The sequence below is a fragment of the Tiliqua scincoides genome, chromosome 1, assembly GCF_035046505.1.
Source record: "Tiliqua scincoides isolate rTilSci1 chromosome 1, rTilSci1.hap2, whole genome shotgun sequence".
Classification (NCBI taxonomy): domain Eukaryota; kingdom Metazoa; phylum Chordata; class Lepidosauria; order Squamata; family Scincidae; genus Tiliqua; species Tiliqua scincoides.
This window is the reverse complement of record NC_089821.1, coordinates 263325129-263347490: the sequence shown is the minus strand read 5'-3', so window position 1 is coordinate 263347490 and position 22362 is coordinate 263325129. Positions and strand designations below refer to the sequence as shown.

General features: G+C 44.7%; 1 protein-coding gene across 1 annotated transcript in view; it reads right to left on the bottom strand.

The window, feature by feature from the left end:
• The window catches only part of TTC7A (tetratricopeptide repeat domain 7A), a 221465-nt gene that overhangs the window by 36655 nt on the left and 162448 nt on the right, over positions 1–22362 (bottom strand). The window contains exon 21 of the mRNA XM_066611825.1: positions 19799–20001. Within this exon, the coding sequence (XP_066467922.1) occupies positions 19799–20001 (203 nt within the window). The remainder of the gene's footprint in view (positions 1–19798; positions 20002–22362) is intronic.

Genomic DNA, 22362 nt, shown 5'->3' with positions numbered 1-22362 from the left:
ATTTGTCATTAAAGAATGACAAGATGCATTGTGTTTCGCCAAAGCCTGGCCAATAAAATGAGTCAACATTTTATTAATGACCACAGTTTGGGTTGGAACCCAAGTCAATAAATCACCTGGGAAAGCCACCAGAAACAGGCTATGAAAAGCAAATATAATTCTTAGGTAATTTTATTATGCATATTGCCTGAACTTTTGATAATGTTAAGGAAAACCTAAAATTAGTTGGTTTAAATCAAGTGGAAAAGTAATGATTAAGAACTGCTTAGCAACTTGAAAGAAACTGAATCGTTAAATTGTTAGATTGTTTGCAAGATCACTGGTTTCTATTTGGCATTCCATTTGGCATTCTATTTGGCATATTTGGCATTCTATTTGGCATGTACAAGAACAAAGGCGACAGGGGTGACCGCAACAACTACCGTGGCATCTCTCTCCTTAGTGTTGTAGGAAAGTTGTTTGCCCGAGTTGCACTAAAGAGGCTCCAGGTACTTGCAGAGAGCGTTTATCCAGAATCACAGTGTGGATTCCGAGCCAACAGGTCCACCACTGATATGGTATTCTCCCTTAGACAACTGCAGGAGAAATGCAGGGAACAACGACAGCCACTCTTTATAGCCTTCATAGATCTCACGAAGGCTTTCGACCTGGTCAGCAGGGATGGCCTCTTCAAGATTCTCCCTAAGATTGGATGTCCACCCAGGCTCCTCAGCATCATCAGATCCTTCCACAAGGACATGAAGGGCACTGTTGTCTTTGATGGCTCCACATCACACCCCTTTGACATCCGAAGCGGCGTGAAGCAGGGCTGTGTTCTTGCACCAACCTTGTTTGGGATCTTCTTCACTGTCCTGCTGAAGCAGGCCTTTGGAACTACAACAGAAGGCATCTATCTCCGGACCAGATCAGATGGAAAGCTCTTCAACCTCTCCAGACTGAGAGCAAAGTCCAAAGTCCAGCTGAAATGTCTGCGTGACTTCCTCTTTGCCGACGATGCAGCTATCACTACCCACTCTGCCAAAGATCTCCAGCAGCTCATGGATCGTTTTAGCAAGGCCTGCCAAGATTTTGGACTGACAATCAGCCTGAAGAAAACACAGGTCATGGTTCAGGATGTGGACTTACCTCCCTGCATTACAATCTCTGCGCATGAACTGGAGGTTGTCCATGACTTTGTGTACCTTGGCTCAACGATCTCCGACACTCTTTCTCTCGATACCGAGCTAAACAAACGCATCGGTAAAGCAGCTACCACGTTTTCCAGACTCACAAAGAGAGTCTGGTTCAACAAGAAGCTGATGGAACATACCAAGATCCAGGTCTACAGAGCTTGCGTCCTGAGTACACTTCTGTACTGCAGCGAGTCATGGACTCTTCACTCACAACAGGAGAGGAAACTGAATGCTTTCCACATGCGCTGCCTCCAACGTATTCTCGGCATCACCTGGCAGGACAAAGTTCCAAACAACACAGTCCTGGAACGTGCTGGAATCCCTAGCATGTATGCACTACTGAAACAGAGACGCCTGCGTTGGCTCGGTCATGTCGTGAGAATGGATGATGGCAGGATCCCAAAGGATCTCCTCTATGGAGAACTGGTGCAAGGAAAACGCCCTACAGGTAGACCACAGCTGCGATACAAGGACATCTGCAAGAGGGATCTGAAGGCCTTAGGAGTGGACCTCAACAAGTGGGAAACCCTGGCCTCTGAGCGGCCCGCTTGGAGGCAGGCTGTGCAACATGGCCTTTCCCAGTTTGAAGAGACACTTGGCCAACAGTCTGTGGCTAAGAGGCAAAGAAGGAAGGCCCATAGCCAGGGAGACAGGCCAGGGACAGACTGCACTTGCTCCCGGTGTGGAAGGGATTGTCACTCCCGAATCGGCCTTTTCAGCCACACTAGACACTGTTCCAGAACCACCTTTCAGAGCGCGATATCATAGTCTTTCGAGACTGAAGGTTGCCAACTATGATTTGGCATTCCTGAAGGCTCATTCAGGATGCTATAATGGCAACAGCCATGCAATTGTTTGATGTGCGATGCCTATCACAGGTCATCTCTCATAAGACAACTTTACAAGACACATGAGAGTGAGGAAACTGAAAGTGCAAATGGGTTACTCTCTGTACAGAGTGTGAAACTGCACTTAAATGCAGGTTGTAGCAATTTTAATCTGCCCATTCTGGGTTGATACCATTGTGGGACACACTTCCCTACAGTGGCAAGCGCTTGTTTAAACAGAAACAATGTGCTGATCCTAAGATAGTGCAGATATCTACATCAGATTATGCTTCCAATCATGCCTGTCAGCAATGCAGATTTTTTACTGAGTTAGGTTTCACCTCTGACATGCGCCTATTTTGTGGATTTGTACCAGCATATGCACAGCCTAAGCCTTGTTAGCACTAACTTGCTAATGCAATATGTCCCAATACTTGTTTGTTTGTTTGTTTGTTTATATCCCGCCTTTCTCCCACACATTGGGGCACCCAAGGCGACTTATAAAATGAAAGATACTAAAACATAAAATGAATAAATCAATAAGAGAGATCAGACCCCAATGGATCATGCAAAACTATCAAAATCACATTCGTCAAAAGTGCCAGCCCATCATGTCAACAACTTTCCCAGCCCCAACCTCCTTGCTTTGTGTATTACACATACCTGCCCCTTTCCAACATCTTCAAGACTGATTTCATATCACATGCAACAAGCCTTACTGAAACATTCCCAGGGCAGCTCCTCTGACATGTAAATTAAAAGTGGCCAATTGACAAGCTGTGGGTTTTGGGTAGTGAACATTATTTTCCATGTTTAGTGAGTTCCATTAGTTTCCATTAGTTTCCATGTTTAGTCACTTTTCCATGTTTAGTGAGTTCACTGCACAAAATGTCACCTAAGGAGCTCCCATTTCGTGCTGATCCAGGGCCAGTTTTGTAACATGTATACTAAAACATATCTGGAGAATCAGCACTTTCCTACCCATGTGACTTGCTGACCCCCTGCCCCTCCCCACCATGCTAGACCTGTGAATTGGGAAGACTCACATTTAAAGACATCACATGTAATTGGGGAACCATAAGTACAATATTTTCCAGGATGCTGAACCATTTTCATATTGCAAGAAAAATTGTTTTCTTCACTTATGCTAAGAGACAGCTAAATTCAATGCCAACTTCAAGTGGAGTCAACCCTACTCTTCATTCTCTCCAAGGATGAAAAAAACACCCCCTTCCCCATCTTATTGTACCCTATTATCTAGAATAAAACAGCGCTGCTGTAAATGCCTTAGTTGAATTTACATCTGCTTCTGTTTTCCCTTTCCCTCACAACACTGCAGAGACAATTTATCAGTATGATGGATGGCTGGAAGGCAGACAGGACACTGCAGTGGAGCTAGTGCAGATTGCTATGGGGAAAAAAAATCCTGATTGAGGAAGAAATTCATGTGCGGCTGTTTTTGCTCGCAGACCTACCCCACTGCTCTTTTTTTTCTGTTTTACAGATATATTAATCATAACAATGTGTTGATACATCTGTGGGAAGGCAGAGAGAGAAAATGCATGTGTGGGTCCAGAGTCTTACAGAAAGTGTGGTCCTCCAGCTTGAATGCAGCCCACTTGCCACTGGTAGGCTACCACATATAGATAGGCATGGGGTATGACAGATCGACAGATCAAGAGATGTGTATGGAAGGGCTGTAGTTAGGTGTTAGTACACATGTTTTCTCAGTTCCAGATATCTCCAGGTAGGGTTGGGAGAGACCCCTCTGTCTGAATCCCTGGAAAGCTGCGGGCAGACCATGCACAGCAGGCAATGCTGTGCTATGTAGGCCAATGTTCGGTACAAGGCAGCTTCATCTGCCTTGAACTGTATATCTTTGGCCTTTATTGGGACTTACTTTTGAGTCCTGGAATGTGCTGGAATCCCTAGCATGTATGCACTGCTGAAACAGAGACGCCTGCGTTGGCTCGGTCATGTCGTGAGAATGGATGATGGCCGGATCCCAAAGGATCTCCTCTATGGAGAACTTGTGCAAGGAAAGCGCCCTACAGGTAGACCACAGCTGCGATACAAGGACATCTGCAAGAGGGATCTGAAGGCCTTAGGACTGGACCTCAACAAGTGGGAAACCCTGGCCTCTGAGTGGCCCGCTTGGAGGCAGGCTGTGCAGCATGGCCTTTCCCAGTTTGAAGAGACACTTGGCCAACAGTCTGAGGCTAAGAGGCAAAGAAGGAAGGCCCATAGCCAGGGAGACAGACCAGGGACAGACTGCACTTGCTCCCGGTGTGGAAGGGACTGTCACTCCTGAATTGTCCTTTTCAGCCACACTAGACGCTGTTCCAGAACCACCTTTCAGAGCGCGATACCATAGTCTTTCAAGACTGAAGGTTGCCAGTAGACAACAACTGAACTTTTGAGTAGACATGCCTAGGATTGGGCTGTTTCTCTTCACTGTCATTTGAATCTTATATTGTGATGTAATCATTGTTTTAGAGTTTAGATATTTGTTTTTAGTTTGTTTATTTATTGCAGTACTTCTGATGAAGTTACATCTTTGGGTGTACAGAGTTTACTTTTTTCTGATAAATCCCACAGATCATTTTGTACCTTGTTGAAGTCCATCTCTTTTCCTTCAGCTTGGATGCTGCCCCATTTGCTTTGCTTACCCTTTCCAAAGGCTATGGTGGACCACATGAAAAGGACTTTCGACATGGCCTCTGCCCACACCACCTCTCCCCAAGAGCAGACAGTAATGGTGTGGGGAGTAATGACACCATGTGCCTCTCCACAGCCTTCTCATTACATAGATTGTCACTGCATAGTTGTTGCCTTTACTGTTCTGGTAACCTATCATTGGGTAAAGTAAGATGTAATTATTTTGTGAAATGATCTGCTCCCCCAAACAGGAACCAGTGTGCTAAAATAGCAAGGGAACCTGTTACTATCATAGGATGATTCCGGAGAGCAGTATACTTGAGCAGAGGTTCTCAGACTTTGAGGGTGCTTAAAGTTCTTGCGGGGGAGGGACTTGGGCAGCGATGTTATCCCCAGGATCCTGTTGCTAAGGGGAAAGAGGGCGGGTGCTTTGCACTCATGTTATGTAGGCAGGGCTGTAGCAGGCTGCAGGAGGTAAAGGGAGTCCTGCACAGCGCTCCCTGTGGCTTGGAACGTTCGCTAAAAGTGGGTGCAAAGCACCTCCTGCAAAACGGACGTGCTTTGCACCCACTTTTTGCAAACGTTCCAAGCCTCGGGGAGTGCTGTGCAGGGCTTCCTGCACCTCCTGCAGCCTGCTACAGCCCTGCCTTCTTGGTAAGTGCAAAGCACCCCCCCAACCCCCTTAGCGACACGATCCTGGGAATCCTGGGGATTGTGTCGCTGCCTCCTTCCCCTTAAAGGGACGGGGGAAGCGTTACACGAACTGGTGGGTTGTGACCCACCAGTTTGAGAACCACTGTACAAGAGTATACAGAAGCACAAATAAATGCACCTTGAAAATGCTCTTCAATGCTCTGATGAATGTACTGGTCTCATGGCTTCGGCAGAACAAGTTGGTATGTACTTTCCTTCATCCTGAAGATATACAGACCAGAAACTGTAGTCAAAAATGTGAGACTAGAAATATCAGGCAAGTCTAAACTTGCCTGACACTAAACTTTACAAGTGGTAAAAGACCAGAAGGGATTGTAAAGAGCTCTAGAAGGATCTCTCCAAACTGGGAGAATGGGCAGCAAAATGTCAGATGCGTTTCAATGTAAGTAAGTGTAAAGTCATGCACATTGGGGGAATAAACCAAAACTTCAGATACAGGCTTATGCGTTCTGAGCTGTCTGTGACAGATCAGGAGAGAAATTTTGGGGTGCTGGTGGACAGCTCAGTGAAAGTGTCAACCCAACGTGTGGTTGTAGTGAAGAAGGCCAATTCCATGCTTGGGATCATTAGAAAAGGTATTGAGAATAAAACGGCTAACTTTACAAAAAGATGGTAAGGCCACACCTATTACGTCCAGTTCTGGTTGCCAAGTCTCAAAAAGGATATCTCGGAAATGGAAAAGATGCAGAAGAGATTACTGGGATGGAGCACCTTACCTATGAGGAAAGGCTACAACCTTTGGGCCATCTAAGTATATGCTGATCTGCTACTCTCAGAATCACTGGAGAACTGTTCAAAAGGATTGGGAAAGCCGAGTCACTGTCTAAAATCTTCTTTCAGTAGCGTACCAACTAGTATTTCCAGTGGGGGGTTCCTTTCATAAGGAGAAGGAGCGTTTTGCTTGTACAAGGGCCCCTTTTGCTTGCTCAGGGAACCTTTGTACAAGGCAAATGTTCCTTCTGTGTTCAGCAGGAGTTTCCATTTACAGAGCAAACTCCCATTGGTAGAAATGGTAGTTAGGATTTCACCCATAGAAAATGATTTTCTGCCTCTGTTTCAGAAGACCCACAGATATGATCAAAGGGGGAATTCAAATGATTTACCATGAGAAAAACACAAACACAAACCAACAATTAAGAACACGCTGTGATTTTTAAAACTCCAAGAAATTAATCTGATGCCCACTTGAGGATATTACAGCTATAAAATAAACTACTAAGAGGTATTAAAGAACAGTATTTTTATGTGATTTGTTTTGACAGAAATAAGACTGAACTGTAATATCATGTATCAAAACATCCATAATTTGTATAATCAAACTGTATTGCAAAATGCATTAATATTGCCGTATGTAAGCACATTTTGTGTAGTGCACCAGGAAATTTCAAACCAAGGACTCTGGCAAGTCACCTACTCCCTACACCAGGGGTGCTCAATAGGTGGATCGCGATCTACCGGTAGATCGCGAGGCAAAATGAGTAGATCGCGGAGTGCCGACCCCCCCCTTCAGGTGCCTCTGGGAGGAAACGCCGGGAGTAAGGTCCATTGTACTCAATGGGGCTTACTCCCAGGTAAGTGTGGCTAGGATTGCAGCCTCACAGCCTAATCCTAGGCATGTCTACTCAGGAGTAAGTCCTGTTATACTCAGTGGGGCTCAAGGTACACCAACATACATTCTACACATAAATGTTATATGTTATGATGGCGCGAACATTGTAAAAAAAACTCTGGTAGATCTCCGGGCCTTACTGGGTTTCAAAGTAGCTCTCGAGCCAAAAAAGTGTGAGCACCCCTGCCCTACACCATCACAGGAGCTTCAAAAGCAGAGAGAATTGTCAGCCTGATCTCAGCAACAGGTATATAATGGCTGGTGGTGATACTACTGCTCTTCATCCAAAGTGATCTGAGAAATCCATAGGAGCCTGGCTGACACTGTTGCTCCAAGTTGGCTTCCTCAGTCTAAACCTATTTCTGACCAAGCATCTGACCAAGCAGCAACTTAAGTCAGCCTTGTCTAATCTACCCTAATCTGGTACCTTAACCATATTGTCTGCCTCTAACCCTTCAACTCATCCATATGATCACATTTGACCACCAACTCAGCCTCTGGCCCCTTTGATCTTCACTTGCCTGTGCTGGACACAGATCTACAGCTGTGGCCTAACTTGGAACTCAGTCAAGGCTCTTAACTCAGTCATTGTGCTCTTAACTCATCAGTAGCCCAATAGTTGTTTCCTTGTTGTACCTTAGTTTTAGAACACACTAAAATTGAAAATTCCCCAGTTCATTAAGAAATATCAAGATACACAGTTCAGAGGCACTCAGATTCTGAATGAAAATGCAGCGCTTTTCTCAGGAATCTGATACATTGTAAGGTTCTGACAATTACAGGGAACTCTTTTCTTAATCATATTGTTAATTGACCTCAATTGTATGAATTAAACCTACACAGAATGCTTGTTTGTAGAATCCATCGTCCATCAAAGATACAAAATGCAAAATATAAGTACAGCTAGTTCCCCAACTGGCTCAGTCACTCAAGTCTACCCCTGAGATAGAGGAGCTTCTCACTGAGAGTTATTTCCATACAGTGTCTCATGCACCAGAAAACTGGAATTAGGATAATATGTTAAGCGGAAATTTGACATATCTTTGTGCTATTTTTCTTTGTTTTTGTTGTAAAATAATTACATAATAAAATCAAAACAGAAATTATGCATGAACCCAAAGTGGACAGGTATAAGAAAGCAAAGAATGAACCAAAAGAATAATGAAGAAAGGTAAGTATGTTCTCCCCCTTCCAAAAGTAGAGGAAGGAAGTAAAAAGGAAGAAAAAACAAAAAAGTGGTGTTTTTTGCTTGCTGTTATGCTCTAAAGATAAAAGGAAGGGCAGTTTGACACCACATGTGACCCTGTTATTTCAGACACATGTGATTATTCCTCAACAGGACCTATATTTCTGGAGATTACAAGGTATTAAAAAATTAAAGAGGACCACAACAAAGTTCCTAAAATACAGTGCTCTCTTTTGCTAACTCATCTACATATAACCCAAGCATTTGAACTTGGCTGCAACTCATGCCTCCATCATGGAAAACTTGCCTGTGCTGCCCACTCCTACTGCAAATCCTGAACCTGTGCCCAGTCCCCTTTACGGGTGAGATAACATGCAAGAAGCCTAAGACGCATCTGCTTTTTTCCTACTTATTCTAACATGCAAATAGTGCTAGAGAGAAATCCATGATTTTTGAAGAATAAAATAAAACTTGCCAGGATTTATGGAGCGTACTGGAAAACAACTGAGTTCCGAATGGATGCCAACTCCCCGTGGAGTAAGTGTGAATTCTATGGCCTTTATTTTAGAGGTGTACAAAAAGAGTACAGAATGCTGCCTTTCACCCCTCGGTTTCCAGGTAAACGGACATTAAATCAATGTCAGTTCCATGTACCGTGACAAGCCTTTCTGTGTTTTTCTCCAGGCCACTCTGAAGTGAATCTTCAAGGAAACAGATGTTTGGAGGTTTAAAAAAATTAAAACAATCCCTACTTTAATTCTGGGAAGTCATGTCTTCAAAAACAAGGGTGAATGAGCAGCAATGTGGAATGCAGCTCGAAACAGAAACCAGTGAGAGATGAATTCCCTGTGGGTGAGCGTCTTTCCCTAAAATTCAGAAGTAGTTTAGCTTATTTCCAAGTCAACTTCAATTCACTTTCCTCAAGGCCCTAAATTCTTCCCCCACCTACACAGCCCTTCTCACAGAATCTCCTATTCCATCTCACCGCACTGAAGCCTCAGCAAGGGTTGATGTTTTCAGCCCCGCATTAATGGTAAGATGTAGTTCATCTTAAGTGTCTGAATCTGATCTGGGTGAAATGCTGCAAATGTACATATAGATTTAAGATGGCAGGAAAGGCTGATGCAATCAAGCATGAAACAACATCTAAGTGTCTTTTTTGCCAATACTGCTGGGCAGCCAAATCTAACAATACTTAACACTTATTAAGTTAATTTTGTGATCAAAGCGCTTCATGATCTCAGTATTGGTTGGCAACTTTCAGTCTCGAAAGACTATGGTATAAGCCTACAGCACCTGGTATTCCCAGGTGGTCTCCCATCCAAGTACTAACCAAGCCTGACCCTGCTTAGCTTCCGAGATCAGGCATGTGCAGGGTAAAAACTTATGATATCCCTGCAAGGCAGGTCACTATTATTATCATGATACTGCAGACTTGAGGATAGGTGAGGCTAAGAGTCTTGCATAACACAACGTACAGAGCTCACAGTGTGGTGATGCAGGATTTCCCAGGCCACAGCTCACACCCTTAGCTATTACACTGTGTCAGCTCTCACCAGGTTTACTCCCCACTCCCATTGTCTTATCTTTGTTATTCCACTTCTTCCAACAGCCGATTGTTCTGGCTGCCTCTGGACAGCACAGCCATGACGACTTGGCACCATCTTTGCCCGCCTCCCTCAGCTCTATGATGGCTGGAAGAGACAGGACACCCTCCAATCTCTGTCATTTGGGGAGTACTAAGCAGCAGCTGAGACAAATGGATAATGGCCATGTATGTGTGCCCGGAGACAATTAGTCACAGGCACTGTTTTGATTGCAATCAAGGCATTAGTTACTTAATCACACACATTATTCAATTAATTCTTTTAGACCTGTTGTTAAGCATTTGAACTATAGCCTTACAAGGCCTTGCCTGACTGGATCAGAAGTGTAGTTATGCTGCTGTAGCCGCTTTCCCAGAAGACATTCTTCTAAGCCCTTGCAAGGCACATCTGTAATTAGTGATGCTGCTGAAGTTTCATAATTACTTGGCTTGGACCAGGAATTTTTCCAGCTTGTAATGCTCAGATGTATGCTGAATTGAGTGAAATTGGCACGAAAAGTTATTCTCTAGCTTGGAAGGTAAAGCAAGGTTGTGAGCTTTCATGGTGCACATTGAGTGAACCAGGCATCCAAAGCCAGCAGTTTGTAGGCGCATGCGCAGAAGCTCTGTAACATTAACTTCTTATTGGAAATAGATTTCTTATGAGTTACGTAACTAGACAATACAACAAATCATGAATTTAGTCTCTCTGTTTGGGTTTATTCTCTCAACTGTTTCTCAATAACATTTTATGCTGTTGTCCCCTTCTAGATCCCATAGCCTTGCCTTCTTCTACATCAGTGTTTCTCAACCAGTGGTACTTGTACTACCAGTAGTACTTGAGGTAGTGTCCTGGATCCCCAGATTCCCACTGTCTGGCAATACAATATGACAAGCAGTGATAGGAAGCTCAGTTTGGCGGGCAGAGCACCAGTGTGTGCTTTTTACATGCTCATAAAAGTGTACCCATCCACCCTGAGTCTCTTATCAGTGGTTGTTGCATTGCGTCTGTCCTCCCAACCTGGAAGTAACTGGCACTGACTTCATCACCAATTACTTCTGGTGGTACTTCCAATAGGTGAACCTTGCAAAGTGGTACAGTGGGGGACAAACGTTGAGAAATGCTGTTCTACATTAATGTGTGTGTCTAAGTGGCTCTCTGCCATGGCTAGTTCTGGGAACTACAATACAAGTAGCAATATGATGGCGAGCGCACACAAGACCTTCAACAGACACATGCCAAAATGATGCATTAGAGAAAACTAGGAAAACAATTTTTCCTAAACACTCACCTAGAATGCTCATAACAACTGACTCAATTTCAGATTGAGCCAAAGGGAGTTTACCCATCCTTATTTGTAAATACTTTTTTCCTGAGATATAGTAGCAGTAGCTACAGCAATACCCTGAGCAGTGTGGGGGATATATTCCCAAAACTTACATATTGCATGGAACAGCACTATTGGAGATACTGTCAATCAGTGGGTGCTCACTATCCCAGAATGCACTGTTCCCATTGGTTAGAATGGCTATCAATCATGCTGGGACAAAGAGCTGTAATCAATCAGCAATAAAGAAAGCAGCATTATGGAAAGTTTGTATTAAAGTTGTAGATATTGTCAACACCAGCCCATCCCTTCTCTGAATAGGTGCTGATACGTTGTTTGCGTTTTGCAGCTTTTAATGGGACTTCTACTTATTAATGCTTTTCACATGGATTTCTAACCATACCATGATACAGAGAAATTCAACAGGTGGAGTTTTCCTCAGGTAGAAGATGCAACAATGAGAATTTTGCCTGTTCAATTTTTGTCTGTTGTGAGCTAATGAAAGCACAGGAGCCTTGCTGAGAAACATATGACATACCTGGAGTTCTTACCTGATGAGTTTTTTTTTTTAATCAGACTGTCTGGGTAGATGGCCAGCACACACAATTAACAAAGCAATGCAAAATCAGCCTAGGTCAGCCATTTTCAACCACTGTGCCGTGGTACACTGGTGAGCTGCGAATGGTCCCCAGGTGTCCCGCAGGAATTTGGGAGAGAGTCATTTATCAATAGGACCAGGGCTTTTTTTCTAATGGAACGTGGGGGAATGGAGTTCCGGCACCTTTTTGCAGGGGCCCCTCCCCTTCGGAGGCATTCGGGGGGGGGAGCAAGACAGAGGCATTCGCTGGGTAGGTGCTGACACTGCCTCTAGTGGGACTGACTTCTGAGGAGACAGGCATAGGCTTTGGTTCTGAGGCTGCAGTCCTCTCCACACTTTCCTGGGAGGAAGCCCCATTGACTCTAATGGGACTGACTTCTGAGGAGACAGGCACAGGATTGGGCCCTGAGGCTGCCATCCTATGCACAGTAAGCCCCATTCACTAAAGTGGACTTCTGAGTAGACATGCATTGGATTGGGCTCTTAGGCTGCAATCCTAGGCACTGTCCTGGGAGTTAGCTCCATTGACTAGAATGAGAGTAGACATACCTTCAGAGTAGACATACCTAGGATTGGGCTTTTAATCCTGGCAGAGATATATATCTGCACCCGTTTTCACATGCTAAGGGCAGGTGAAAAGGGATTCTACGTGTATACAACGTGCTGTCCAGCCTTGCCAGAGATCCTCTTCATCCTTCCCCCACAAGCATGCCCTCCGCCATCCAGCGTTTGCAGCTCCTCTCCAGCAATGCACAGCAGCTGCTCAGGGCAGCAGAGAACATACAATTGCATGCCAAGCGCCTTCCCAAAGACACAGAGTATTCTGATACCTGAATTAAACCATAATTTAATCGCTTGTTTGCAAACGTAGCTGTTTCTATGTGCACCTAAGGACCCCTCTCGTGTAAGAATTCCTTTTTTGTTCTTACTCCCACAGTTGCTTAGAGTAATTTTACTACATGGAACTCATGTAAGCCATTTTTCAGAATCCATTCACTGCTACCTCTCCTTGAAGTAGTGCCACACTACATACTACATGCTACAAGTGCACCTGTACAGTATTTTTCCCTGTGCACCTGTACAGTATTTTACAGTATAAAATAAAAAAGTACAGTACTTTTTCTGTGTAGAAAAAGTAGCTAGGGGGAAGGGGATGTGGAGATTGACAGCCCAATCCTATGCATGTCTACTCAGAAGTAAGTTCATCTTTAGGGGGAAGCACACAAAAAAATTTTTATTTCTCCAATAAAAAATGGTTTAAAAATAAATAAATAAATAAATAAATAAATAAATGATTAACAAGTTGTGAGTTCCTGCACCTTTTCTTTTACAAAAAAAGCACTGAATAGGACCATTGGAGAATGTGAGCCCCCATTGACAGCACAGTGTGCCTTGTCAATTGTCAAAAAGCTGATGGTGTGCCTTGACCCTTTTAGTGCCTTCCCAGTGTGCCATGAGATGAAAAAGATTGAAAATCACTGCTCTAGGTATTCACATTTCAGGAATGATGTGGGTGTTGTCCTTTGTGATCACTTTTCCATACCATTCTAGTAATGTGTGAATCCTGGGGATTATGTGGGAGGATGATCACAAAGATCCACATACTGTATTCATCTTGTGATCCACAAGAATTGGGTCACAAGATGAATATGAGTCAGCAGTGCAATTCAGCTGCAAAGAAGGCTAATGCAATTTTAGCCTGCATTAGAAGAACTGTTGCGTCCAAGTCGTGAGAAGTAGTGGTTCAGCTTTATTCTGCATTGGTCAGACCTCACCTGGAGGGTACCATACTTTAGGAAAGATGCAGATAAACTGGAGAGGATTCAGAGAAGAGCAACAAAGATGATCAGAGGATTGGAGAACAAGTCCTACAAGGAAAGATTGTAGCCTGGAGAAGGGAAGGATAAAAGGGGTTATGGTGGTGCTTTTCAAATACATGAAGGGCAGCAATATGGAAGGGGAAAACACACTTGTTCTCCAGTGGCAATCCTAGCCCTGGTACCGCCTGAGGCCAAGACCGAAAGCTGCCGTCCCCCCACCAGCAGAGCTGCCACCCCCCTGCCTCCCTTCTGGAGGCCCAGGGAGGGAGCACACACCCTTCCCGACCATCTGAAGGCCTTCTAAAGGCCTCGTAAGGTCAAAAAACATCACTTCTGGTTTCGTGGAGGAAACTTCTAAGGGCTTCTCCCCGACCCTCCAAAGAATACCTTCTAAGGGCTTAAAAACGTCACTTCCAGTGATTTTTTGGCCCTCCAAGACCTCTCATGGAGGAAACTAGAAGTGACGTTTTAGTACCCTTATAAGGTATTCTTTGGAGGGTTGGGGAGGCAGCACGCTGCTTCTCTGGCTCTTGGAATGACTCTGGGCTTTTGTCCTGATTGGCGTGGGGGGGGGGTGAGGCGGCACTGCGGGGGATGGATATCTGTGCGGCATCACTACCCCCACCCTAGTGCCTGGGGTATTTGTCCCTCTTGCCCCCCCCCTCAGGTACATCACTGTTGTTCTCAGCTGCCTCTGAGAGTAGAGCTAGATCATATGGGTACAAACTGCAAGAGAGGAGATTGACAGAGGAACAGATTACCAAGGGAGATGGTAGATTCTCCCTCACTGGAGCTCTTCAAGCAGAGGCTCAACAGGCATCTGCTGGAGATGCAATAGGACAGCGATTCCCAAATTCCTACTTGGACTTCAGGACTGCGGTAAGTATTGGTGGGGCAGGGCGGGGCAAAGCCCCAACACCAGCACGGTGATTGCGCTGCCACTGGGAACAAGGCTTTTTTTTTACACTTACCTGGGGGTTGCACTATTCTCCGGGAGGCTCACAACCCGCTCTGTGGGCTTTCTTGCTACTCCAAAGAGCTTTGATCGGCAGAGCCCACTTCCGGTTTTTGCGCAAAAACAGGAACTGGGCTCCGATCGCCAACTGGAGCTATCTGGAATAACAAGGAAGCCCACAAAGACTATCCTGGAGGACATCAGGCCCCCTGCCCTCTCCTCAGGTAAGTTAAAAAAAAAAAAAAACCCTTGCCACTAATGCCGCCATGATAGCTGCAGTGCCACTGAAGCACCCATTTCTGGGCCACTCCCCTTAAGGGGGAATGGCCCTATTTTGGTTCCCCTGGTGGGTGTGACCCACCTAAGAGAATTTCCTCTAAGAGGATTTCCTGCTACAGGCAGGGGGTTGGTCTAGATGACTTTGTGGATCCCTTCTAATCCTATGATTTTAAGATCCAATTATATTCTTACTTGCCATGCTAGTATTGCCCCTTCTGGGTAGCATGCGATAAGCCTGGCTATGTGAACTACAATTTTAATTGGTACTAGAGCACTGTGGGCAGAGAGACTGTGAAATACATGGCTCCTATAATTTAAGAACTGGTCGTAAGGAGCAGCACTTTGACAATAAGAGGAGTGATCAGAGAAATTAGCTTGACCTCTTGCCAAGCTAAAGCTGGCAAAATGCACAAGCTGTGCATTTGCACAGTTGTGCAAACGTAACTAAAGGAAAAATAACAATTGCGAATTCTGGCTTTGGAACATAGGGGATGCAAGACAGAAAAAAAAGTAGCAAAGCACACCCCTGGCTTTCCTGGTTTGCTGTAACAACACAATATTATTCATTAATTAATTTTGATCTTAGAATATCTGCTTGCAAAATTACTGTCTGTACATCATTTGGACACATGATTTAAAAAGTGGGAATCTTAGCCCTCTGAAACACAGCATGATTTTTAGCACTCTAGGAGCAATGCAACACTGATTCTGGTACAGTATAAATGCATAATGAGTGTGACTAAGCAATCAACGTAGGTGCTTTCTAAGTTTAAGATTAATGAATAATATTGTGTGGTTACAGCAAACCAGGAAAGCCAGAGGTGTGCTTTGCTGCTGGCAGGGCAGGGCAGGGCAGGGCGGTTTCGTGATACAGATCCCTTGAATCAGAGCTCTGACCCATTCTGAACAGCCAGGGTGGACCTGCCCTTGGAGCTGACAAGTGATATCCACGCAGTAACAAAGGGAAAAGAACAAACACACAAACTGTGCGCTGTTTTGGGGATCCAGATTACGACCCTATTTTCCAGCTGGACATGGGCTGTGTACAGACACACTGGACAGCAACATGGGGGAGAAGGCAGGATAGGAGTGGGTGCCTAAAAGTGGGGGGACCCCACTAGTTATGCAGGAAAATCCTATTGGAGTGCAAAAACCCAAATCAGAGAGACCAATACATGTATTCTATCCTCATGCTGCCAGTGAACTTTGGCAGTAGAGAGCAATGTGCAGGCAGTGTGCTTCAGACTGGAACTTTTTTTTAAAATTGGGCTGGGGTGCCTTTTGCAAAGGGGCTGCAGCAACAGCCAATTTTCCCAGCTCCAAATCCATTGAATCTTCCCATAGGACCTCTTCAGTTTAGAGAGAAATTAAGAGTTGTGGTTGTGGGAAATGCATTTGTTCAGAACTCTTTTGTTTTCACCCTTGTTAAAACCAAAAAACAATAAGCCAATGCAGTGGTTCTCAAACTTTTCCGGCCTGTGGCTCCCTTGACCCCATGGCTGTTGGCATGCCATCATCATGATGCCCCATCATGTTCCTGAGGGCTGGAAGTGACATTAAACATGAAGTGGCCAGAAATATTAACTATATTATAATATAATAACTATATATTAACTATATTAATATTAATTATATTAATCATATCATTAATTAAATGCAGATCTTAAAAATATATTATTAATACAAAGCAAGATACATGCTTTATAAATGATCAGCTACTGATCACTGTTGGAGACAGGATGCTGGAGTAGGTAGATTTTGTCTGGTCCAGGAAGACTCTTTTTTTTTAACTTCGTAAGCATACCAATAGAATTGTTTTATCAAATGAACTTTGGGAACACCCAGTCTGACCAACATTACACACACACACCCCTGTGGACCCCAGTTCAACTAATCATTTCTTGCATTCTCCTTGGATAGGACTGAACCCTTTATTAATTTAATGAAATTAAATTTTTCCAGCAGCTGGTGGGGAAAACAAAAATAGACCATGAAAATATATCAGAGCTGATAAGGGTTTGGTAAGGAAGCTGATTTGTCTCCTATACTGGGAGATGCACAGCTCAAGCCTATGCATGTCTACTCAGACGTAAGTCCCATTAGAGTCAATGGGGCTTACTCCCAGGAAAGTGTGGATAGGATTGGGCTGGCAATCACCATCAATGGCTGATAAGTATTCCCTTCAAAGAGCAAGATTCATCACTTTAAAAATACAGCCTCTCCTCTTCAGTCAAACAACAAGATTAATAAATCACTTTAAAAACAGTCCCCTTTTTCTGCTCCTGGCCAAGTAAAGTGTGTGCTTGTCTCTCCCCTCCCCCTTTGCCAACTGCATGGAAACAACTTTAAGACCCCTGGTGACTGGTAAAATAGGAAGCGTTTTATTTGGGGAGGAAAGCGGGAAGGTTTGGAGATTGAAAGGGGGGAGTGGAAGAGGGAGGGGTTGAAAAGAGAGATTTCACTTTGATGAGAAGGGATCCCAGGCTGGGAACTAGGAACCAACCAGACAAGGTTCAAGGACTGCAAGCTGAGGAAACTTTGGAAACAACATGCAGTGAACACAGGCGGCAGCCTTGAGTGGAGGGAGAAGGGGGCGGGGCGGCAGCAGCCACTCTTGAAGTCCCTTTTCTTCTGCTTTAAAAAAAAAAGCGCAGAAGATGGGCTCCTATTCTGCCCAGGGGTGTGACTGTATTGCAAAGGAGAGGACATCCTCTCCTTTGAGTTCTGTGAGCGCCTCATGGTCTGAATAACACTGAGCCAATGGGTTGGTTTGTTTGCTAGATTTGTGCCCTTTGCTTAAAATCAGCCAACTGTTTTAAGTTGCTTTTTTCTAAATAAAAGTCTGACAGCCTCAGGGGAGACGAATAAGTCCTGCACTAATAAGTCCTGATACATTAGAGACAAACAGCCCTGCCTACAAGGGGAGTTTGCTGAGGAAGCTGATTGGATCAGTCAGATTGCAACGAACATTTTAAGATCAACAGCAGAGATGCAGTGGTCATGCAGAGATTATCCTTTCTAACTCAGAAAGGGCAGAACGCATACGAGGCAGGCTCTTTACAATGGGTGTGCATTGCATTGCACAGCTGCACTGTGCCTGCATGCATACAGGCAGGGTCATGTCTGTGTGATCGGGAACCCCAAGGAAGAGTTCCAGAGAGTGGCCCACACACAAACTCTTGTATTCGTCCAGGCACATAGTACATGTGCCAAAGAAAGCACATAAGGCAGGTGGAGAAAAGTCTTCCACTGTGACCCCCCCCCCATGCATTCCTTCCTTCCATGATGGAGAGCCTGAATGCATAAAAGGGGCCACAGTCACCCAAGGAAATTGACCGTAGGCTCAGGACACAAAAGAAAGCTGTTCTTTGCACAATGTGCAACTAATACATGGAATCGGCTGCTACAGGACTCGGTGAGGACCACCAGCTTGGATGGCTTACAGAAATTCATGGACAGGTCAGCTAGAGACTGTTATGATGACCATATGGAACCTCGAGCTCCACAAGCATGTAGGGGTGCAATAGCAAAGGAAGACAATTGGCTTCAGAGACAACCCTAGAAAGGTGTGGGCATGGTTCAGGTCCAGAGCAACTCAATCAGTGTAGGGGTCCCCTATTATGACCATACGTTGGTTGTGAAAGTGCGGGGCCCAGTGTGGCTGCCCCAGTTGCCCTACCCAAGGGACAGCTCTGATTGCCTTTATGCACTGCTTGTGGGGTTCCTGGAAGCATCTGGTTGGCCACTGTGGACAAGCCCAGCCCAAGTCAAGCAATGCCAAACTGCTCCCACCATACAAACGCACACTGCCACCATCATGCACTCCATCTCTTCCTCCCCTTCTTCCAGGAGCCACACAATACCTAACTCCTTTCTTTGTCCTCCTCCTTCTTCCCCACTTCTCAAACTGAAAATCCCAGGAAGTGAGCCGAAGAATAAGTATATGGAGAGGAAGAGGCTAGCCAAGAGCATCTCCCTGGAGACACGCTCCTTTCCAGCCCCTCCTCTTTTCTCCACACACTTCTTGCAGGAAGGGGGGAGTTGCAGTCAGACCCAGCAGTCAGATCCCTCTCTACTAAGCTAGGCCCAGTCAAGGACATGACCCTCTTAGGACAAAGCATGACCCAGCATGACCCTCTTAGGACAAAGAAGCCCCCTGCCTTCTTGTTCAGCTCCATCAATGTTGTGGATTGCTTGTGGCAGCAGAGCTAAAGCAATGGAGTTACCACTGCTCTTTTCAGTCACTCAGTGAGCAAGAAGAGAATCAGAGTGCACAGTGAAGTGGCTGGATGGGCAGCAGGCTGAGAGAGGCAGCTGACAGGCCCGCCAATTCACCGTCATCCCACTGCCCAAAGTAGCTGCCTCACTGGGCCTCACAGCTGGGCTGGCTCTGGTTCTGGGAAACAGGATTTTAGATTAGATGAGCTTTCAATCTGATCCAGCAGCGCTCTTATATTCATTAATGGAATAATATTTTTTTTACATATACTATCTCAGTAATCCTTACAACAGTAGCATATAGTAAATCATTTTCCTGATACTTTTCCTGATACTGCATAGATGAGACAGAGGGTTGCGTAAGGATACCCAGCGAGGCTGTGATGGAGGCCACATTTGAACTTTGGGCTTCCCAACTCACAGCCCCTATTTTACTCCAGCTCTTGTGTGAACTCAAGTGTTGTGGTTAATCTCCTTGGGCTGACTGGGCACACGCATATGTTGACTTACTTGAAAATGAGTAAGGTCACAGCCTTCAAAAAGTTCCCAGCACCAAATAATTAAGGGGATTTGGACCAGGGTATTCAGTCACGATCACACCAAGTGTTTGCTGTTGTAACCAGCTGCCTTGGATCACAACATTCACAAGGCATTAATCCTCAGGAAGATCCACTGCTGTCCAGTTAACTGGGACTTCGAAGAAAGAAATGCCCATTCTTAGTCCACAGACCCTGCATCAGAACAAACTCTCGGAAACATGCCTGCCACCCTCCTTTCCGGAACATACACAGTGCCCCATGTGAAATGACAAGGATGGCAACTTGCAGCAGAGCCCTTGCACACACTCACCAGGCAATTCTTGATTTCCACTCCATTTGGATTCACTGTTTGTGCTTCATCATACAATTGCTTAGCCTCCTCCAAGCTGCCGTTCATCTCAGCAAGCCTCCCACGCATGTACAGTACAGCGTGAGATGTGGGAAAGAGACTGGCTGCCTCCTGGATACAGAAGCCCGCTTCTTTGAGATGCTGTTGTTCCATGAAGAGTTCAGCTACAACAACACACACAAAAAGAAGGCAACTTATTGAAAAGTGTGCTCCTCATCTTTATTCTGGAAAGCCCAACTCTGAAATGTCATGAATGTTAGCAATCTAAGAATGAGACGTTGTATGACAGGAAAAAAATGAACCTGTTTATGACATATACATTTGCCAATATGCTTGGTGGGCTCTTATGAATTGTGTATTTTAAGGGCTGCATAACAGTGGCTTTCGTAATGGCTATATCAGTGTTTCTCAGACTGTGGGTCGGGAGCCTGTAGGTGAGTCGTGAGCCAATTTCAGGTGGGTCCCCATTCATTTCAACATTTTATTTGTAATATATTAGACTTGATGCTACCATAAGATGTGACTGCATTTGGGGAAATGTTACACATCTGTACTTTTAACAGGTTACAATGTATATGCTTTTAACAATGATAGTAAATGGGACTTACTCCTGGGTATGTGTGGGTAGGATGGCAGCCCTAGGCTTAGCCTCTGCAATCCTATACACACTTTCCTGGGAGTCTCATTGGAAACAAAAGGGACTTACTTCTAAGTAGACATGCATAGGATTGGGCTGTAGGATTGTTAAAAATTTTCCTATTTGATGATGTCACTTTTGGTCATGACATCACTTCTGGCGGGTCCTCACAGATGATCATTCTAAAGAATGGGTCCTGGTGCTGAAAGTTTGAGAAGCACTGGGCTATATAATGAACCCCTTATTTGTGCTATTGGGTTTTTAAGAAAAGTCTAATAAACTTGTTCCCCCCCCCCCAATCCTGGATTGTTATTTTTTCTCACTCTCAGTCTTTGGTTAGGGCACAGTAATTCCTTTATTTTTTTTTACCCACTCCTGGCCATAAAATAAGTATTCATTTTTTAATCTTGCCAGTTAGCAGTTATGCAGTTCCTCTTGTGAATGTATGAAACTGCTGTATGCTAAATCAGATCATTGCCTACCCTGACTGGCAGAAGCTCTCCAGGGTCTTGCAAGGTGTGATTGTGTGGCCCAGTCCTGGTACATGGGACCCGCCCCCCCTTTTTTTTTTGCTGGAAATGATAAAGACTGAACGTAGAAATTCATGCATACAATCAGTAACATAGCTATGAGGGGGGCAGGGCAGTAAGTACTGCAGATGCAACAATGTGCCTTGTAAGTGATCCCTCCTACTTACCAAAATGGCTCTGATGGTGAGTGGGAGGGGCCACATTGCAGCACCTGCAATACTTACTATGCCGCCGCCCTTGTAGCTACATTACCACCTACAATGCAAATCAAAGCAGCTATTGACAATACATGCACAGTGACAAAGCTTCTCAAATCCAAAGCCAAGGTGAAATTATTCCTCACAGAAAACTGAACAAAGCCAAGAAATACACAATATCAAAAAGGATATTACAAACCAATTCTGCTAAGTGGGTAGAACTTGCTATTAACATCAAGAATGGGTACAGCATTGCTTTGAAGTTCTCAAAATGCTTTATCTCAGTAATTCTTATGTTCCTGCAAAAAAGGTCATTGCCAGGACTGGCAGTCTGGTGGCAAGGAAGTGCCAACCACTGTGCGCAAATAATTGAGCTGGGCAGCCATACAATCAAAAGCCATTTTGACTGTACTTGAGCAACCAGATAGGTGACTAAGAGCCCAATCTTGAGATTGGTGTGCCGGCTTCTTGCCGGCACGCACTGTCACAAACATGCCATAAGGCACGTCTACGAGGCTTACCACCGGGCCAGCCAGCGGCATCACTAGGATTCGCGTCACCTGGTGCAGGAGGCCTGTGCATCATCCCATGTAGTGTGGGCGTGGTGATGTACCATTGCCCCGCCCCCACCAGTTTTTTTGGCTGTACCTTTTGTTAGAACACAGATATTTCAATGTGGATTGTTTCATTGCATTCTGCATGAAAGTACGCATTGACTGATATATAACATGATGGTCTTATTCCTCCAAATTCTGATTTTAGTGATTTTGAAAACTTGTAGAGTCACACACACACACTCCATATCAACTTACTAACACCTTATTGCAGCAGTTCTCAAACTTTTAGTGTCGGGACCCACTTTTTAGAATAACAGTCTGTCCAGGACCCATTGGAAGTGATGTCATGGTCAGAAGTGACTTCATCAAGCAAATTAAAATAAATAATTATAAATAATTAAATTAAAAGAAATAATTAAATAATGGGGAGCCAGTCCTGTTCCACCAAGTGAATCTACTCTGAAATAAGTCCCATAGTGATCAATGGGGCTTACTCTCAAGAAAGTGTGGGTAGGATTGCAGCCTGTGAGCCCAATCCTATGCATGTCTACTCTGAAGTAAGTCCCATAGTGGTCAATGGAGCTTACAGACTTACTCTGTAGTC